General features: G+C 37.5%; 1 protein-coding gene across 5 annotated transcripts in view; it reads right to left on the reverse strand.

Moving 5' to 3' along the window:
- Nucleotides 1-22,175, reverse strand: part of dpp6 (dipeptidyl peptidase like 6) — a 557,184-nt gene that overhangs the window by 308,026 nt on the left and 226,983 nt on the right. The window contains exon 1 of one of the 5 annotated variants that reach the window (XM_062984640.1): nt 8,720-9,002. The exons of the other annotated variants lie outside the window; for them this stretch is intronic. Within the exon in view, the coding sequence (XP_062840710.1) occupies nt 8,720-8,770 (51 nt within the window). The 5' untranslated portion in view covers nt 8,771-9,002. Of the gene's footprint in view, nt 1-8,719; nt 9,003-22,175 lie in introns of those variants that run through there. 5 annotated transcript variants of the gene reach the window in all.

Genomic DNA, 22,175 nt, shown 5'->3' on the forward strand with positions numbered 1-22,175 from the left:
CACCATCTCCCCAAAGGGACTCCGCTTACATATGGGACAAATTAAATTAAAATAAGATCATAGTAAAATATAATCCAGACAAAAGCATTGGAACTCAATCAAAAAATGCTCAACAAAACCAATAGCCAGTAGTACAATGGGCATGACCAGGCTACCAAAGGGCCGGGCATGGGGTAGTGTAAGCAACATACCTGATCCTATGACCTCATATATATATATTACTGGCGACTGAAATTACACTATATGTTTCATGTACAACAGCAAAAAAAAAAAAAAAAAGCAGCCAGATTTTTTTTCTCCCTCTCTTCATATGCCTTTCTGATTAAAAGACATATCTTTTACTTTTGGCCAAGAACAATAATGTCTAAAGCCATCCTAAAATCTCAAGACAGAGGCTCTTCTACACTGCCATATAATCCATTATCTGTTTGAGCTGGATTATCTGAGTCTACACTGCCATATAATCCAGTTCAAAGCAGATAATCTGGCAGTGTAGAATGGGTCTTAGAGTTTCAAATTGCATCACTGAGGGCCCATGCAGACAGTACCTAAAACACAGGATTTCTCGTATTAAAAAGAAGGGTGGCTGTATGACGTTCATGGTAAATATGTGCTGATTTGCAACAAAAATAGAAAAGCGCAAGTTGAAAAGTTCCCCCTTTATCTCGATTCCAGCCAGAAAATGTGCATATTTCCATCGCTGTATATCCCTTCAGATTTGGCTGAATCTAGCGTATTGAGAAATATTTGGTTGAGATTACCAAAACATAGCATAGCTTCTAACAAAGCAGATTGCATTTTGATTTGAACCCATCCAAATTATATCAATAGGGCCACAGAGTCAAAGCAATATGTCCAAAAAACAATTACGGTATGTTTTTCTCCTCCAGCTCACCACAGAAAGAAAACAACAGGAAGGGGACAGTATGTAGTTTTGTGAATGATTTCTTCAGATTCTATTCACACTGAATAGCTTTATCAGTGGTTTCCAGTCCCAGAGTTTTGGAGCAAGAATGCTGAAGAAAAATATTATCATTTCAGCTTCATAGCTTCCTCACCCAGGAAATAGGAAAGTGCTTGTGTGGGCTCTGTGGGAACTGGAAAAAGGAAGCACTGCTTATTTAAAACATAGTTTATTCTATCTTACCTGTACAGCTATATGTGTCATATGTACCACCTACTTCAAATTCCATGACCTTGGTGCCATATGAACAGAAAATCAAAATGCCTTAAATTTTAACACTGGCCATAACTCACCAAGGTGTCATCTACACTGTCATATAAAATCCAGATTATCTGCTTTGAACTGGATTATATGGCTGTATAGACTCATATAATCCACTCAAAGCAGATAATCTGAATTTTATATGACAGTGTAGATGGGGCATAACTTTCTTTGGAAATTATGTTGATTCTTTGTCTAAGGATACAAAAAGCCATTTTATAAATGTGTCCATTTGCATACAGATTCCACCTTCTGAAATTCCCCACACCAACAGGATAAGGAGAAAACTCTCTTCCACAAAAACCACTATGCCTGTCAACTTGAATATCTGTAGAGTTCTTAAGGAGGTTATTTCTATGTGGTACTTCATTTTCCAATTTTCCAGGAAACGAAAGGGTTCATCCTTTTTTTTTTTAAAGGGCTGACTGCTGTTGCTGTAAGTTCTCTCAACCCATTCATCATTGACAAAAATGATCCTCTTGGCAATAATCCAACTCAATGAATTCTACCAAGATATGCAGTGCTAGGCAAAATCGCACTGGGTGAAAAGATGGCATCAAAACCCAAATATGATGTTGTACATTGATTCAATCTATATTGCAGCAGACATTTCATGCACAACAATGGACTTGGAGGAAAGCAGTCAATGAAACTACATTTTGAATTGCACTTAGACTTATTCACAATTACTTGTTGTGCAACTTGAATCACCTAAATCCCATTAATTTCAGTGGATCTGCTCAAAGCATAAGTAAATCTATCCTACTTTATGTGCAAGCAATCTCAAGTTATGTGCAAGCAATCTGTCTCATAGGTCAACCACAGGGCTCATTCAATGCCAAGGCAATTCAGTATAGGTTAAAGGCATTGTCTGTCTGCTTCAAAAAGAATATTGTTGACTGGTGATGTTTTAGACGGTGCTTTTGTCTAATTTGCTAAAAAAAAAACCCCTGTGGAATCTGTGTTTTCAAGCCCATTTATAATTTGAGGTATCTTCTGCTGCCCTCTTTTTATACAACTCTTGCTTTGATTGCTAAAGCATCTTTGAGTCTGCTAATAAAAGTCACTATACAGAATCATCCATTCACTCTTGGGTGCAGTAACCCAGTAGGTAGTTTCCTGTATCAAAGCCTTCAATCTGCTTCCTTTTAGCTGACTGAGCAAGATAAAGGAACCCAACATATTTAGAAACAAAACCTCAAATACCTTTCTTGGGCAAACAAAAAAATCTAGTGCAACAGAACTTCAACCTATCAAGAATTTATAAGTAACCACAAGCTGGACTGCATACGAAATAGTCAAAGTCTTTGAAGTAGACCTCAGCCGCTCAAGAATATTATTTAAAATGTAGTAAATAATGCACAGCATTAACCTCAAGCCTTCATTGGAACACACGGTACTGACCGAGTTGATGGATTATGTGACCAAAAGAGAGAAAGGTGCATGGGAGATCTATTTTCTGGGCTTGGCACCCACGCTTGTATGCTTTGTGGTGTGAGAAGTCCAGCATAAAGCCATCCATCCACAATCTGGTGCTTTCCTCGTGTGCTGAAGAACAATCCCATCACAGTCCGCCAACCTAGGGTGCTTGTGTCAGAATACATCCGTTTAGAGAAGCCAACAAGGAAACCATTGCATATTCTTATCTACTCCTTTCACCCTTGAGACTTCATTTGTGGAGCTTTACTTGATTACTAGGTGCCAAGCATTGAGAGAAGGCTTTCCAGGACATGGCACCAAAGATTCCTGGCCTCCAGGATTTATTTAAGAGTCTTCTTACTTGAGTCTTCAATATTTTTCAAAGCCAATGAAGAAACTAAAATATTACAAATATAATACAGCTCATGTGTCTTCAGGACTGGTACCCTATGGTTTAATTTATCTAACAAAATATGGCATCTCTAGACATATTCAAGTTCTCCATAACATTCTTAAGCCAGAAATCCTTCATTTCAATAGAGTTTGCTATTATCTGTGGTTTTGTATATGGACACAAAGTCCAGGAACATAGTCCCAATGGATACCAGGGTCATACTGTACTTAATCTTTTTTTAAATGGAGCATATAGTGTTATTAAAAAATTTATACCAAAAATAAATTTGTCAAATAAGTTGAAAACTACAATTCTCAATCTCCTTCTTTGGAGGCTTTTAAACAGAGGCTGGATGGCCATCTGTCAGGGGTGTTTTGAATGCAATTTCCTGCTTCTTGGCAGGGGGTTGGACTGGATGGCCCATGAGGTCTCTTCCAGCTCTATGATTCTAAATTCATACTGAACTGGCTATAAGCTAATTTTCTGTTTCAATAGACAGATAATGGAAGAACAATCTCTGCTATGCCATTGTAAGTGTTAAAATGTAAGATGATTTGGGGGCTAGGGAATTTGTAATGTGCCAAGTATGTACTGCTTCATTATAATTAGATCAATGTTTTCTAAAGGTTCTTGCTTCAGGAATTAAGAACGCGAAACATTCAATTTTCACCTTTTTTTTTTCTTTTTAAAGCATTCAGCTTCACGTTTACTAATGAGGAAATCATAAACCTGAGACAATATAAATACATAATGGTAACCGTGTCAGTTCCTTATTATTAGATGCTATATTATGATATTTCCTAGACTCATTGTTTCATTCCATATTAACCTGTAGGAACCTTAATGCATAGCACACCGATGCATTTTGAAAAATTATCCCTGCAGGCAGGAACCAGCTATTATGTATGGTATATTTGTGAGTTGAATACAATACAGTCTTTTGGTCTATTGAGTAACATAATATGTTAAAAGTAGTGACTAAATACTTCTTTGTATGATTGACCACTATGGGCACTCTACTGCATAATGCAAAAACATACATTAAACATTTCCTACACAAAGACTTTAAGTGGAATGCACAATAGCTACTTTACTCTTTCAGAACCGCAGTAGGTTTCTATGACTGTCTGTTTAATCACCAATGAAACCTAACAAGCCTGTCATTAACAATAGTCCTGGAGACTTTGAAGAGCTGCAGAGAGACCTTTATACTTTGCAATGCAGAACTAAAAATGTTCACAACTCTCTGCCATCACATTTAAGTGAATGTGAGCACCTATTCAAAGCGATCATGATGAAAAGAACATGGGAGAGAATGTGCCATGTTTCCAGGAAGAGTTAGAGCAACCTGGTGGAAAGCATAGGCTTTTGATTTATTATAGCATAGGCCTCTTATGGATAGGCTACTCAATGGCAGCAAAGGATTTACAGGTGGAGTATCCCTTATCTGAAATGTTTAGGACCAGAAGTGTTTTGGATTTTGGAGATCCCAGATCTTCATCTATGTACATTAGATGTCATGGAGATGGGACCCAATTCTAAACACAAAATTAATTCATGTTTGATATACAGCTTATATGCTTATTCTGAAGGTGATTTTACACCACGTTTTGAATAATGTTGTGCATGAAATGATGTATGTGTACATCGAGCCATCAGAAACCAAAGGTAAGACTATCTCAGCTGTCCATGTAGACCAGTGGCTCTCACCCTGTGGATCCCCAGATGTTTTGGCTTTCAACTCCCAAAAATTCTAACAGCTGGTAAATTGGCTAGGATTTCTGGGAGTTGCAGGCCAAAACACCTGGGGACCCACAGGTTGAGAACCACTGATGCAGACAATCTTGAAGTATTTTAGATTCTGGAATTCCAGGAAACGGATGTTCAGTCTATAGTCATTTATGTCTTTTGGCTGATGGTTGCTCATAATATAGGAAGAATTAGAGCAGGTTTAAATGTGGATCAACACACTATACAGTTAGTATGTTTCTTAATTAACACTGAAGCAGACAAAATGTCAGCCAGTATATTGTTCATATGTCCATACAACTCAAATGTAAGGAAGGGATGAGAATGCTACTTTAAAACATCATTAATTGTCTCTGGTCCTGGAATCAGATTGGGAGTGTGGTGAGGAATCAAAGAAATTAAGTGTAGGGATGTAAATGTGGAAAGAGATGTGGATACATGGAAAGATTCAGCTCATATCGCCCGCATGCCACTTTCCATACTAAAATTAGAGCATTTGTACTTTAAAAAGGACTGACCATGAAGTAATAGACATGACTGCCATCTTCCTGAGTTTAATTGGTGATCCTCCAAGTATCTATAGTTGAGGTGACAGGGAACACACAGGGCTACCATTCCCAAGTTATTGTGACCCATCTGCATACTAAAATGTTTAATAATTACACAAGAAAACAAATAGGAAGCACCAGAAGATAGCAATGGGGAGAGGATAGACCAGGCATGGGCAAACTTGGGTCCTCTGGGTGTTTTGGACTTCAACTCCCACAATTCCTTACAGCCTACCGGCTGTTAGGAATTGTGGGAGTTGAAGTCCAAAACACCTGGAGGGTTGAAGTTTGCCCATGCCTGGAATAGACTGAATATAGAAATGAGTATCTAGGTTCTTCTCCCAGCCATAAATTGTCCAAATAAGAGCTATAACTGAAGTATCAATAGGATTTACATAATCAGTTTTAAAATATGTCAAGTTATGGAGAACACAACCCATTATGAAAAGCAATCAGTACTGAAAGGTCTTCTGAAATAGAAATGTCTTCATTTATTGGTGAAGTAATGATAAAGAGAGCACCAGTCCAACCTCCCTAGGAAGGGCATTCCAGAGGCTGGGATCGGCCACTAAGAAGGTCCTCTCCCATGTCCCCATTAGATGTTGATACCGTGTTTCCCCGAAAATAAGACAGTGTCTTATATTAATTTTTGACCCCAAAGATGCTCTAGGTCTTATTTTCAGGGGATGTCTTATTTTTCCATGAAGAAGAATTCACATTTATTGTTGAACCAAAAAATGAGCATTTATTATATACTGTACAGTGGTTGTCATCACAAACCAGCATAACCAGACAAACTGTGAATCCTATCAAGAATTTCTTGTTACTACCATTATTTCCATGTATAATATGCTATCGTACGTACATTTACCGATCCTGCATGTTCTGGTGTTCTGTTCAGTGGGCATGCTTCCAAACAAAAACTTTGCTAGGTCTTACTTTCAGGGGAGGCCTTATATTTAGCAATTCAGCAAAACCTCTACTAGGTCTTATTTTCTGGGGATGTCTTATTTTAGGGGAAACAGGGTATAGAGGAAAGGGCTCCCCAGAAGATCTCAAAACATAGACAGGCTCTTACGAGGAGATATGGTCTTTCAGACAGCATGAACCTAAGTCATATTGGACTTCATAGTTCACAGTCAACACTTTGAAATGTACCCAGGAACAGATCAGCGAGTAAAGGCTGAAAGTTTTACAACCCAAAGAAGCTAATATGCATAATGAACCTGTATCACCCAGTTCTACTGTATTACATTCTGTGGTGTGTAATGACTATGCTTTTTACTCAAATATTTACTCTTAATATTCTCCTCTGGGGAACTCCTTTTACCTTCACATACGAAAAAGTGAAATATGACCAAACTTTTCTCCACTTTCCAGACGTTAACCTATTTAGATTGAATGGGCCATATAACAAAGACACTGAATAGGGACAAAACCTTTAAAAAACTAGACGGAGCAGGGAGCATGATATTGCACTGTTAACTATTCATCGTATTCCTTTTTTTACAACAGGATTTTGTTGGCATACAGCACCAAAAAGGTGAAGCATTCAGTTGTAGAACACTATAGAAAAGTTAAACCTATGCCAGAATAAAATTTTAAAATGTAATTATTCCCTAGGCTCATTTAGAAGAGATTCTTCCGAAGCAGTAATTATCTCGAGTCACTTGAAATGATATAGTATCTACTTATGGGAAACCAATATATATTAATTTCCATGTAAACTACCTTTTGTTTTATGCTATCAAGATGCTGCATGACTATTGAAACAATATTTATTCAATACATATGTGCTATTTCTAACAACAAACTATAACAGTAAGAGCAACAAAAAGCAATTATCTCATATTCTACATTTGGAATATTTGCTTTTATACCTGAAATTGCAATCAACTATCAAGTCAAACAAAGCAACTGCATTTCCTGCCACTAATATCAGCCCATTGTAATAAATGCCCTTAATTACTATACTCTATGCATTCGAAGCTATAAAGCAGGCATGGGCAAACTTTGGCCCTCCAGGTGTTTTGGACTTCAACTCCCACAATTCCTAGCATAACCCAGAAGTAAAGAAAGATTCGGTCCTTTCACTTGTTGCATATATACACTGCAAAAAAATTTCTTCAGCCACAATGTTGTATTGTTTCAATTGTACAGAACTCAAATAACAAGGTAGCTAGGATTAATAAATTCACCTTTTTAGGGTAAGAGAACTTTTCGATTGCCCATAAATAACAATGTCCTAGTTACTTGATAATCTGAGATAACCTATTGTATTTGGATCATTAGACTTTTATTCACCCTCAGCTATATTCTAGTCCAGGCATGGGCAAACTTCGTCCCTCCAGGTGTTTTGGACTTCAGCTCCCACAATTCCTAACAACCTACCGGCTGTTAGGAATTGTGGGAGCTGAAGTCCAAAACACCTGGAGGAACGAAGTTTGCCCATGCCTGTTCTAGTCAGTAGAAACACAAACACAATTAGCCAATATAGTTATATCTGTAGTAAATTTCCTCTTATCCATCTATATATATAAAAGAGTGATGGCATCACGGCGACCCACAAAACAACAAAACTAGAGGCCCCCCAACCTCGAAATTTGACAACACAACCCATCATCCACGGCTCTAGGTTGATACAACAAAAAGAAAAGAAAAATAAAGTCCTAATTTGAGAGAGAGGAATAATTGCTTTTATCCAATTGCTGCAAGTTAGAAGGCTAAGTTCCTCCAACTTGGTCTCCTAGCAACCCAATAAAAATAATAAAAAACACTAAAAATTAATACAATAAAATACTATAATAACAGAAAATAACTAAAAATAATACAAGAAAATAATAAAATATAATAAATAAAAATATAACTTACAATAAAATTAATAAAAAATGCAAATAACGTCAAATAAAAATTACACAACAATTTTTAACCAATACCACCACCACTTTGCCACAGCAACGCATAGCCGGGCACAGCTAGTTGATTTATAAAGCTTTAGATGTGGATGTGGGGTAGAAAAAAGATCGGAAAAATGTTTGTTGATTAGGATCTCTCTATTTTAAAAACAAAAAAACCCCTATTTTTCAGACTTCAATTACATTCTGATACATTTATAACAGATAAGCAAATCTTGAGATAAAATGAATCTGTAATCTTGAACTCTATAAAGCTCTCTTCCTGCTAAAAGCAACTAAAGAAAAAATCCAGTGCACTAAAAATATTTTTGCCATTTACGACACTTCCTAAAATAACTTAGAATTGTATACCGAGATTGATATAAAGTAAGAAGAAAACTGCTTTGCTTGATTTCCACTAGTAACCCCCCTCCCAATTGCTTATCATTACATTTCCTGCAAAAGAAAAATGCATTATTATTTCACTTACCCTCCAAATTTTTTTAATTCTGCCAACTCTGGACAGTTTTGCTCTGTACATCCCCAACGCTCCTTTCAGTTCCAAGATGTCTATCCTATATCGGTGTAAGTATGTTCTACAAGCAAGATCGGCTAGAGATACGTTCTTGAAAATAAAAGGCACTTTGCTTTTAGTGTTCCTTCCAATAGCCACTCAATTCAAAGCTCAGCATAAATAAAATAGCCACTAACTGAAGCTGGCATCCAAATGGAAGGGATCCCTCTGCAGAAAGCACTGGGCAGCGGACTTCAGCTGATCAAAGCCAGATTTAGGTTAGGAAAGAAGTTGTCTTTTTGCCAGGCATCTATCCTTAAGAAGAGACAGGAAATGGAATGATTAGGCTTTCAGACACTGTTCCTGAACTTACTTGTGGACTGTTTTAATCCTGTTCTTTTTTTTTCTCCTCAAATGCAAAGCTGCTTCAAGGCATATGGGATTTTTAAGAGATGTTACAGGAATATTTAAAATAATCTGCAATGGAATAAACTGCTGCTAAGAAGATGCACTCATTTCTAGAGGGTTATGTGATGCAAATGTTCCTTGCCCTAATTTCATCAAATGCCAAATGAAGGGATTAAGTGCATTATAAACTGATTTTTTAAAAAGAAAAACACACGTACATGCACAACACTGTAATTTTTGTCACAACAGATTAGTCCAGCACAGTGTGACCCTGCAAACAATAATATGCTTCGTATGCCATTGTGGAAAAGGATTTAGCCAATATAGTGGGCAGCAAAACTCAAGCATCAATGGAGCCACTGTAGTTTTCCCCTATAGGCAGTTTACCAGCTGTTAGGATTTCTGGGAGTTGAAGGCCAAAATATCTGGAGACCCACAGGTTGAGAATCACTGCCTATAGGGATGCAGTGTGATATGGTGGTTTGAGTGTTGGACTAAAACTCTAGAAACATAAGTTCAAGTCCCCATTCAACCCACTAGTTAATCTTGGGCAAGTACAATATCTAAGCTTCAGAGGAAGGGAATAGGAAACTTCTTCTGAAAAAACGTGCTAAGCAAACTGAATAGTTTAGCTTTAGGACTGGAAATGATTTGAAGACACAACAACGTTGACAACAACAACAACAACAACAACAACAACAAAGTGGACATGTGTCCTTCTGTAGAGAAGATAATTCTCTACTTGATTGGCAGCCTACCATTTCAGAGTATGCTGAATTAAAAACACTGTTGGGTCTCAAATCTGGTTCCATGTCCTGTATGTGTTCCAGGCTATGAGCCCATAGCTCATCAGCAAATATTATTTATTTATTTATTTATTTATTTGCAACATTTATACCCCGCCCTTCTCACCCGAGGGGACTCAGGGCGGCTTACAAAAATTGGCAAAATTTAATGCCCAAAATGCAATCATAAAAACAAAACAATATAAACAGATTCATTAATAACATTGTTAAAACACATTATAAAAACCTTAAAGACATATATATCTTGGAGGAAATTAATTACTTATTCACATACACAGCCTCAATACCTGCTCCTTCAGTCTCATAAAGAAGAAAGACAGGATGCTTAATGTATGACTAAATGGATGAAAAGTAGGGGTTGCAAATCCTCTATGGCAGTGGTTCTCAAACTTTTTAAGCAGAGTTCTGGTTCACAGGCCCTCAGACTATTGGGGGATCAGACTAAAGTTTGAAGAAAATGTAAGAATTCCTATATACACTGCACATATCTTATTTTTAGTGCAAAAAAATTGAAAGAACAATACAATATTTAAAACGAAGAACAATTTTAACCAACAGAACCTTACAAGTATTTCAGTGGGAAGTGTGGGCCTGCTTTTGGCTGATAAGATAGTCATGTTCGTTAGGATTGTTGTTGTTGTGTGCCTTCAAGTCGTTTCAGATTTAGGGTGACCCTAAGTCTAAGGTTTAGGGTGTGGCCCGGGAAAATGATCTTGGAGGGCCACTTGTGGCCCACGGGCCTTAGTTGGGGGACCCCTACTCTACAGTTATGAAGTTGCACAGAGGTCAAAGAGGAGAGAAAAGAAATCATCCTCTAAAGACCAAAGGATGAGTTCAGAAGAAAAACCTCTGAAATCTATCAACAGACCTCTTTCATCAGCAGAAGGTCCCCCAGTTGGATTCTGGACAGAGTGGCCAGAAGAGGACTACAGCAGCCTGTGTTTGCACAATATTCAAAAGCATCCACAGATCTGTAGACAACAACTTGAGGGTTTCACAACATTTAGGACCTGGAGATGTTGCAATAGTCTTTAAGGATGCCAGAATGCAAAACCGAAGGTATCTTTTGAACCTTTTGGATAGTTGTATAGAAAAGGAAATTTCAGAAGTGGCAAGAAACATCTGCAAAAGCAGAGGTAGAGGTGCCATATCCCATTTTAAGTCTGACAACCTAAATCATGTTCCTTATAAGAGAAGATCTTTCCTGGTCTAAGAGATTATTCAGAACATCCGTGTCCCTTGACGGAGAGAAAGGTGCTGAGATCTTTGCTCAGGCCTATCCCAATAGAAATAAGAAAGTAGTCTCATTTCGTGATGCAATAATGTGGAGAAGTATGGATGAAAAACCAATGGAAAACCAATGAAAAACCAATGAAAACATTTATCTTTTCTCTTCCTAACATACCAACAAATTTACCTTGCACTACAAAAGACAGACTACATTATAAAGTGCAAAACTCAAGGGAAGGGAAGAGCAAAATTGCTTTTAAAAAGTTATTTATTGATAAGTTTCTGTACGTGATGTGCCTGAAGATGATATGAGTTTTTCATTAACTGTAGCTGTAATATGATCTGGGTTTCATATAAATGGCTCCACGCCCACACACCTAGGGCATAGAAGAAAAATTGCATTTCATTAAATGCCTCCTCTCACATTAATAATGAGTTTCCAAACACTTCTCAAGGTGGGATCCAAATTCAAATTGTCATTCAGTATAATTGAATGAAATGCCATCCGATTGTATCACATTAAAAAGGTGCAAGAACATAATTTATTGGAAGAATGAGGAACAGAAGACACAGTAATTATTAAACTTCTGTCTAACAGCAGCTGCACTTAAACAGTCCTAAGAAGTAATTCGTACAAATAACTATTTGTACATAATTCCTTTTTTCTAATGAAAAAGATATAACTAAATAACATGGTTGTAACATAATAGCAACTTCTGGGAAATAGGAAAGTGAATAATAAGGTTTAAGTACAATTAGAAAAATAACTAGTTCCATTTTGGATGTGGAAAGTTATATAGTTATAGCCTTCCAAAGTCTGCCTACTATGGAATACTACTGCAAATAGTGGTCATAAAACCCAATTAGCACCATTAAATTTAACACAATTTCAGCAATAAAAGCTTGCATGTTTCTACTGTAAAACTATCAAATAATTAAAAACCACATTCTGTAATTGCAAGCTATACTATACCATACATATACTGTAAAAACTCTCATCAATATAGAGAGGTATAGATTTCTAGGAAGAAGCAATGAGGATTTAGAGCTAGTTTGATTATTTTAATTGTGAAAGTGAGATGCAAACAGCTGCAATAGAAGGAACTGCATGCCATTGAGTTTCCTCGAAACTATAAAATATCCTAATATTGATAATTGCATGTCACCATTTTAATGTGAATGTGCTTATTATTCTTTCCCCTTTGCTTTTGCACCATGTACATCAGATATTATGGTGGCACCTCTCTGCTTTTGTTTTGCACTTTATAGTACTTTGTAAATCATTCAAATGATAACAACAGAACACAATTATGCTATGTACACAACGTTTGGAATAGTGTGTCATGGGCAGGACTATTTCTAATTGGATTTTTTTTCATTTCCCTAAAAGTATCTATAAAAGTAAAAGTAAAGGTTTTCCTCTGACATTAAGTCCAGTCATGTCTGACTCTGTGGTTTATGTAGAGGTGCAGCTACTGAAACATTTCCTGAAGACTGGATACCACTATTCATCTTTGCCTTGCAACCCATGCAGAGCTTGTATACACAAGACATAATCCAAGTTATGGCCAGATTGTCATGTCAATAACAAGGATTTTCCCATGTCACTTTGTTTTCTTACCTCCGATAGGCAGAATATTTCATGGCAGTTTACACTGCCATATAGACCAGATTTTCAAAGCAAATAATATGTATTATCTACTTTGAACTGGATTATATTCATCTACACTGATATAATGATTATTCAAAGCAGATAATCTGGATTTTATATGGCAGTGTTGATGGGGCCTGAGTTCAAAAGGCAAAAGTAGCCTGCACTCCACTCAATGGGAAGAAAGGAAAAGGGGCAGAATTTTACCCTCCCCCCCCCCCCGCCCCCCATGTACACAACAAAAGCTACGGTATTTGCTGAACTGCACCCTTTGAAAGCTCAAGGAAATAATGCTACATGGACATGGTACTTAGGGGTCAGGGTCGAAAAATACTATGGCTGTATGACTGACACTATGAGACCCACTAACACAGCATAGTGACTGATTTCCATTAGTCCATAATGCATTTTTGTAATTGAAAATTCAACATACATATTCTCCTAGAACCCATGGCTCCCTGAGTATTTGCAAGCCATGAATTTCTACTCTCAATTGTTTCTGCAATTCATATTCCCCAGAATTTCAGTTCTGGCATCTTAAATCTTCATGTATATGGCTTATATTGCAAAATCCAATTTGTACCAACTGGAATTAAAGAATTTGGCATGGATGAGTCACCTTGGGGTGGATAGGGCGGGTTACAGATAAAGTATTATTATCATCATCATAATCATCATCATCATCATTCATAATTTCATACAGATAGGGTGGAGCCATAACTCAATGACAGAAAATCTACTGTGCTTATCAAAGGTCCAAGGTTGGATCTCCAATCCTTTCATATACAGCTGCTGACGTCCTGTCTGAAATCCTGATGTTCCTCTTTGTATCAGTACATTTGAGCCATATGGATCAATGGATTGATGTGGAACAAGGAAGCTGCCCATGTTTACTAAGGATGAAGCCCAATGACCGCCAATCAGGGTTGTAGCTGACATCAATCCAAATAGTATTCATCCAAAAAACAAAATAAAAAAGATACCGTTGAAACATAAACTCAAGCAACCTTGGTGATGTTCCAAAAATAACATAGAAGTAGGTAGATAGAAAGAGGCACATCATTTTTCCATGTGCCTGTTTAATAAACAATAGTTATGTGGATTAAAGAAAGCATAATGGTTCAGCTCAGACAAATCTGGGTCGAGCAGACATGTTACAGAAACATGTATTATGCAAAAGCCTACATAGTTTTAGCATTTTTGACAAATCCCGTGCATAATATAAGATGGAAGTTGCTAAACTCGGTGTGATTCTTAGCACTTAGAAATTTTTGCATGAAAGCTTTTCTTCTACAGCTCAGGTGCAGTTGATAAAGGTTTGCTAGCAGTTAATACTGAGACATTAATCACTCCATGTCCTCGGAATCCTTCTAAAATTACTTCCCCTCCATAGAAGAACAACACAATATAATTTGAAATATGTGCTGGGTGGAGTTTTAAATGCATCCCCGAAGCATTGCTCTTAATAATGAATGTTACCGTAGTAATTCTATTACTCTGTAAAGTGCAGTGTTCTCCAAGAAGTCGTACGGTTGGGTAAAAGCCATAAAATAAATAAAACAAGATGGAAAATCCTTATCTGCGTATTAGCATATCCTCCAACTGTATCAGTTTGGCAGAAACAGGCTCTATTAGTCGTTTTATCCCATTTTCAGCTGCTTTTAAAATGTCTCAGGGATTGTCTAGATATGGGCTAAATTCCTAGATTCACTGCATAGTATCCTTTAGAAGTTTATACCTATTTGTGCCATTTACATCCATTATAAACCATTATAATATGAACTCAATTTGTTATTGGATCACATGCTTTTCCTTGCAATAAATTGGTGTAAAAAGGATTTGTTATTTGTTTGTTTTGTAATCCTTGACATGCACTAAACCCATCCCCATGCAATCACTTTCACCCATGTTTAGTATAGCGTGAGGTTTGTCTGGATATCATTGTAGTAATGAGTTATCGGAGAAATTAGCTTGTTAATAGCCCTCACTCTAAGAATAGTTTTTGAACATTGGTGCTAAGTGACCATAACAGTGCTAGACATTTTGTAAAGGGCATTTCGCTTTAATTGCTACATTATGCAGTGTAGGAAGAAGGCTAAGTATTTACATCATATCATGTATTGAAATATTCCTCTAAAAGGTCAGTGAATATATTTTTTATTGAAGTCCACATGAGAAAAAAATCCACCTGTATAATTCTAGATTCTTTTCCCAAGGAAACTTTTTACGAGTAAGGAAAGTAAGATATTAGCTAACAGTTAAATGCAAAACCAAGAACAAGTTGAAAGTGATATGGTAGAATAGTTTGAGAATTTGGACTATTATATTCAGTTGGATTATGATTAGATCACACTAAATATGTCTTTGAACTCCTGCTTCCAATATATGAACAGATGCAATGGTGAACTAAGGCAAAAATATACATTTACTATTTAAACAGTTTTAGAGATATTTTATTCAGGGTTCGTATTTATCTATGACTTCATAAACCATCAGATGCTATGTGTTGTTGAAGGCTTTCATGGACAGAATCACTGGGTTGCTGTGAGTTTTCCAGGCTATATGGCCATGTTCCAGAAGCATTCTCTCCTGACGTTTTGCCCACATCTATGGCAGGCATCGTCAGAGGTTGTGAGGTCTGTTGGAAACTAGGCAAATGGGGTTTATATATCTGTGGAATAATGTTCAGGGTGGGAGAAAGAACTCTTGTCTGCTTTAGCCAAGTATGAATGTTGCAGTTGGCCATCTTGATTAGCACTGAATAGCCTTGCAGCTTCAAAGCCTGGCTGCTTCCTGCCTGGGGGAATCCTTTGCTTGGAGATGTTAACTGGCCTTGATTCTTTCTTGTCTGGAATTCCCCTGTCTTCTGAGTGTGGTTCTTTATTTACTGTCCTGATTTTAGAGGGTTTTTAAAAATACTGGTAGCCAGATTTTGTTCATTTTCATGATTTCCTCCATTCTTTTGAATATGTCTTCTATAGCTGGCTTCTTTTAAGGTCTGAGTGAAAAGTCTTGCTTCTATTAATCCAAGTTGCCATTATGTCAATAGCAGACAACTCCAATGTAAGACTAGCATCTAATGGGTTGCTGATGGTAATAATAGACGTGGGTGAAATGTCAGGAGATAATGCTTCTGGAACATGGCCATACAGCCTGGAAAACTCACAGCAGACAATCAGAAGCTAGTTTATTACCATCAGCAACCCATCAGATGCTAGCTGATATTCAGTCTTTCATTGGAGTTGTCTACTATTGACATAATGGCAACTTGGTTTAATGGAAGCAAGAATTCTCAGTCAAGGATCTTAAAGGAAGCCAGCTATAGAAAACATGAAGGAGAGAGATTTTATTTCAAAAGGAGGGCATCACCAAGCAACTTCTCCATATCTTCATGAACCCATGACCAACTTCACAATCCAGCCACTGAAAATATATTCCTGTTACTTCATTGTGGTATCTTGTCCTGCTTTGTCCACAATGTCTTCCGCATTCATATTCCTTTATGGACATTTTAATTGATTGGTGCGGTGAACCTCATCAATTGATCAGTGGTATCTTGATGCTGGATCTAATGTGATAGATCAATGCAACAAAATCATAGAGGTCAACCAGCATAAATTAGATTTAAATGGCAGGGTTTTTAAGGTAAAGAAGATTGCAGTGAAGAGAAGTAATCATTCCACAGACATACATTTTAAAAGAACATATGCTTAGCTCTATGAAATGTCATGTTTTAAGGGTTATCTCAAAGCTGGAGAATATCTAACCCTAACATAAATTTTTAAAGGCTTCCTGGATGTATGCAGTTTGTTATGCTCTAGGTGTGTCTTATGGATCTTCACAGTTCCATAGGATGCATATCCTTGTCCTTCTTATATTCTAGCTTTCACATATACCAACAGAATTGAGTTGCCAATGCTACTCCTGTCAGAGAAGGACATTCTATATCTATCCGCAGGCAACATCCTACAATCTACTGCCCTTAAATTAAATTGGGTTCAGAACATGCTACTTTAATTTCACTTGAGTCAGCGTGTAAAAGTCTCAGGAAAATGCAGACTTAAAAAAAGGTCATGCTGTCATTGCCTTGCCTTTGAAATTTCCCTGTGGATAGAACTGTGTGCATCTCTAAGCTTCCTGTATTTCTAAAAACAATAGGGAACGACATTGGATATCCCACTAAGTATTGACAAGAGCAACCCCATTTACATTTGTCAAAGTTAAAAATAATATAGTACTGGAATATGGATATAGAAAAGTAATCCTTCCTTGCTCCACAACCTTGCAAAAGTCATGGTATGGTGGTCATCAGTCAGGCCCCTTTTACACTGCCGTAAAATCCAGATTTTCACATTATCTGCTTTGAACTGGATTATATGACAATGTAGACCAGGCATGGGCAAACGTTAGCATTTCAGGTGTTTTGGACTTCAACTCCCACCATTCCTAACAGCCTCAGGCCCTTTCCCCCTCAGCCGCTTAAGCAAATCAAACAATCAAGATTTTATATCGCAGTGTGTTTGTTGTGTTGTCCCTTCACTGTGTTCAGTTTTGTCTTCCATTGCTCTCAAAGGAGATGCATGTAACTTTAGTCTTTTCCATCCAAAGAGCATTATACGACTCAGAGCATGACACCTGCCAAATTTATGGACACTGTACAACTCTGAGCATGACACCTGTCACATTTCAGGACAAATCAGCAAAGGGTTCCTGCTGTCTGTGTGATCAGAATGGGTGACATCCCAAATTCTTTCTGCTAGATTCAATAGTGACCCAATGTGACAACTATGGCTTGTTTTCTACCAAAATAAAATAAGCTATAGATGTTACAGGTTTCTACTATTTACTTTTAGGAAATAATTCCTTGAAAATGTCAGCAGTTAATACAGAAAAAAATCAAACGTCTCTGCATATCTGCTTTGTGTGTGCACATGTCATGTCACCTATTGACTTATGATTACTTATTCATTTCATAGGGTATTCTTAGGAAATGGCTTTGCCAGCTCCTTCCTCTGAAATATAGCCTATATGTACCTGGCATTTGTTGGTCATCTCCCATCCAAGTACTAACCAAAGGTGACTTTGCTTAGCTTGCTAGATCAGATGGGATCTGGTGCCTTTAGGCTTACACAAATCTGTTTTACATCAGACTAAATGTAAAATGAATGGGCATTCATTCCATTTTTCAGTCATTCTTAAAATGAACGCAGAGCCCCACTTAGTCCATACCTGATTCCTTCAAGCTATGGATGCTAGACAGTAGGCATGTGTGATCCATGAAAAAAATGGTTCAGTACATGCTCCAAAAGTAGGGGGTGCTGGAGCTTCGTTTCTAACGTCATTTCCGAATTTTGAAGCAAAAATTTCGGAACTTTCCGAAAATGCAGAATATAAGTAATTAATTCGTTAATGGCTGACGCACATGCGCAGTGGCAAAAAACAGCACTGGAGCTATCCTGATTAAACTTGGTACAGAGATGGAACACATTTACCACTGCTAGCTCACCAAATTTCAGCATGTTTCCCTTATCCTCTGATTTCTGGCAAGTTTTCAAAGCTTTTATAATAATTACAGAAATCTGTTCTTGGTTTGACAGTCTTATTTCCTGTTTCATTCGGTTGTCTTCACTTTGAAAGTCCTTGTTCTACTTCAGAAACTTTGTTTTTGTGACTGAAACTCTGTGAAATTGGTGGACAGCAGACACCAAGCCCAATCTCCCTCTCCCAACCCACACACCTTTCTTCTCAAAAATAAAACTTTTCTTTAGTTAACTTCTAATTATTTATTTTTAAAAATTTAAAAGAAAAATAAAAGGAACCCCTTTCCCCTTACATCCCTTTTCTTCAATGGCTGGCTGTGGCTGCCTGCCGGACACCAAGGCCAAGCAGGCAGGGACACACAGCAATGGTACTGCAAAGCACTCCAAAGGTTGCAGGAGAAAAATAGCCACCCGCCACCCAAAGCCAGCCAGCCAGCCGGACCCAACCTCCCTCCCAACATGAATTGCAGCCTCGTGGCACTCCACAGGAGCTTTTCAAGGAGGCATGTATGGAGGGACGTGGAGGACGTACAAACCGCTCCCATTACATGAACGTGCACTGCGCTTGGTCAGTGAGGCAAGCCCAAGCTAGGCTGTGCTCCGCTCCCAAACAAGTTTAGTTGCATTAAAAAATTGGCTTCATTTCTGATCAAATAACGAAGCCATTAAAAATATTTGGCTACAACACTTCAAAATCACAGGTTAGATCCGACGTGATAACCCACGTCAGAACCACATTCGCAAGTCAGATTAAATACGAATTTAATCCGAATTACGAGGTTTTCGAGATTTTTGCTCAACCCTACTAGACAGAGATCTATGTAGATGGTAGGCCAGGAGAGCTAGTAATATTTGTTGGCTTCTTGACAAGACTGTTGTAGAGAAACAAGCATCACCATGACATCCATTCTACTTTCCATTCACTTTTCTGCCACAGAATCATAGTGCGTTACAATTTATCTTAGTCCTTGAATTTCTGAATGTGTTCAATATCAAGTTCTAGAGGTTGAAAAGCGCAAGAGGAGAGGATTCAATGGCCATGCTTATGAGGGCTCATTGTCACCCTATTTGTGTTAAATAAATAATTTGAAACATACACTCACATCTTGCCTTTATATTTCAAAGACAGTTGATAATTGGCCACCTTTCAAATTAAACTACCTTCATATAATAATAATAATAATAATAATAATAATAATAATAATAATAATAATATAACAACAACAACAACAACAACAACTTTATTTTTATACCCCGCCCCATCTCCCCAGAGGGACTCGGAGCGACTTACATGGGGCCATGCCCAACATAAAAATACAATAACAGCAATAAAACAGTAAAACAATTTCACATCAATAAGACATCAACATCAGTAAAACAGTCATAAAAGTCAGCATACTGCATAAAATGTTAAAAACGGGAGGCTAAAACACAGATCTGGGCCAAAGTGCAGAAAACTTCACATGGGAGAGGTAGTTTCATAGCTAAAATAGTCAATAAAGTGCAAAGTAATAATTATAGACTTTATGACTGAAGGACCCCAGTAAAGTTCCAAAGAACACCAGGATTCCCAAACATCATTAGAAAACTACTGCTGGACATCACTAAAAATCCCATAATACACATTGTACTTGCAGCTTATCAAAGATAAGATCAGTTGTGCCCAAGGGCACAGAAAGACTAATAAAACTAGTTTGCTGAATAAATCTGATTTTCTCCCAAGGTGTTCACAGTTAGTGAAATATTACACATCCTACCAGCTTGTTAATGAAAATACATCATTCCCATTCAGCTTAATTAAATGTCTGTCTGTCTAACACCAAAGAAAATGGTTCCAACTTGAGGAATATATTTACCGGCAGCCTGCACAACTCAGTGATGGTATCTCATAAAGAGTTATGTCTGATCCACATGAACTCCTTTCAAATATGTTAAATATTAGTAAAGCTGAGGCTGCTTTTTCCTCCTCTGCACACAAAGACAGCACTCGAAGGAGAACTTAAATCAAACAGGAACAAAGAGCTCCAAAATAAAAAGCACCAAAGAACTACAAACTAAAAAAGCACCAAGAATTCAAATAACTTTTCCAGGACCAATACTTTATATATTTGATGAAGGTAATCTGATTGATTAAAGTTTATGCCATTATACGTTTGCACGTGTCTTTTGGCTAATTTTGCTGCTATAGATTAATATGGCTGGCTATCATTCTGGAAATTGTTACAAATGCAAAGAGGAGCTGCATATATATGAATGATCATTATTACAAAAACTGAGCACAGGACAAGAGGGACAAAAATCATGGGCACATGGACATGGCTTGGGTTGTGAAAACAATAGGCACAATTCTGGCCCCAGCTCCATGGTTCCAGCTCATATGAACAATCTTAGTCAAGCTTTATATAATACTTTTCTATATTATCCGTACTTCAGCAATAAATTGCAATCAGAGTGTGGAATCCTACCTTGCAGCTTAGCAAAAAGCAATATGTTCTCATGATGAGCTATAAATAAGTCTCTAATTAAGAGGCCTTCCATTTTCAGTGTTCTGAATCATTTGTCCTTCAATGGTTTTATATAATGTCTGATAACAATTTTCAGGCTCAGATAATATTCCAATAGTTAAGCATGACTTATTAGTTCATTTTTCTAAGATTCATTCATCATCGCTTAAAAGGAATCTTACACTAATGAGCCAGGAGAGAAACTGATGCCCTCTCCGTTTTTTCTGGCTTCATGGTTCCATCCCAAAACTTCAAAGGATATTTTTACCTACCATAATTTTTGCCTACACAGAATTGATATTATTTTTCATATTTGTTTGTCATTTTGTTCCAAATTCTGCCCAACCTTCAGTACAAAATAGCCACAGAAATGAACAAAGCTTATATTACTAATTTCTCATGACAATTCTCACTGCCAAATAAACAAGACACTTTTATACTTTGTGTTTTGGGTATAGTGAACACTATAACAAAAGCAAAACGCAAAACTCCTGCTTCAAGTATTACTGTATAGCCCTTCTTTGGATTCTAGCCTATTTCAAGACATTACCCAAGTTAACTTTCTAAATGTCCTGTCCAATTGTGTCATTCCACACAATAGTTATCTTAAGATAGTGTGGATCATCTGGTGTGTCCACAGGTACTTATAGGAAAATCTCTCTTTCCTAAGCAGGACATGACATGTCATCATAGGTGGTCCCTTGTGGCTGAGTATGGTTGTTTTCCAGAAGTAGAGTCTTGGCGATGGGTTTATAAGTGACTTGTTGGGTTTTTTTTAAATGTCAGGAGCGACTTGAGAAACTGCAAGTTGCTTCTGGTGTGAGAGAACAGGTCGTCCACAAGGACGTTGCCCAGGGGACACCCGGCTGTTTTACCATCTATGAGAGGCTTCTCTCATGTCCCTGCATGGGAAGCTGGAGCTGACATATGGGTGCTCACCCCACTCCCTGGATTTGGTCAGCAGTCCTGCCAGTACAAGGGTTTAACCCATCGCACCACCTGGGGCTCCAGTATAAGTGACTGTAGAAACCTATTCTGGATCTCCATAGTCCTTTGCAGTGAGGACATATGTTTCCAGATCAAAGGCAGTCCCAACAAGGATTTGCTTGGCACACCTTCCTCTTGATATATATCTCCCTTTCGCCCTGTGTTCGTGCCTCCACATGATCTTTACATACCAAGTACAGTATTGTTTCACATAGCAGCCAGAATGTACAGTGTTTAATTGCATGTTCCATAGCATGCCTCCAACTGGTAATGGAAACATTCAATAACCAGCTAATCCGTCTTCGA

This window comes from Anolis carolinensis, chromosome 6 (genome assembly GCF_035594765.1).
Source record: "Anolis carolinensis isolate JA03-04 chromosome 6, rAnoCar3.1.pri, whole genome shotgun sequence".
Taxonomy (NCBI): Eukaryota; Metazoa; Chordata; class Lepidosauria; order Squamata; family Dactyloidae; genus Anolis; species Anolis carolinensis.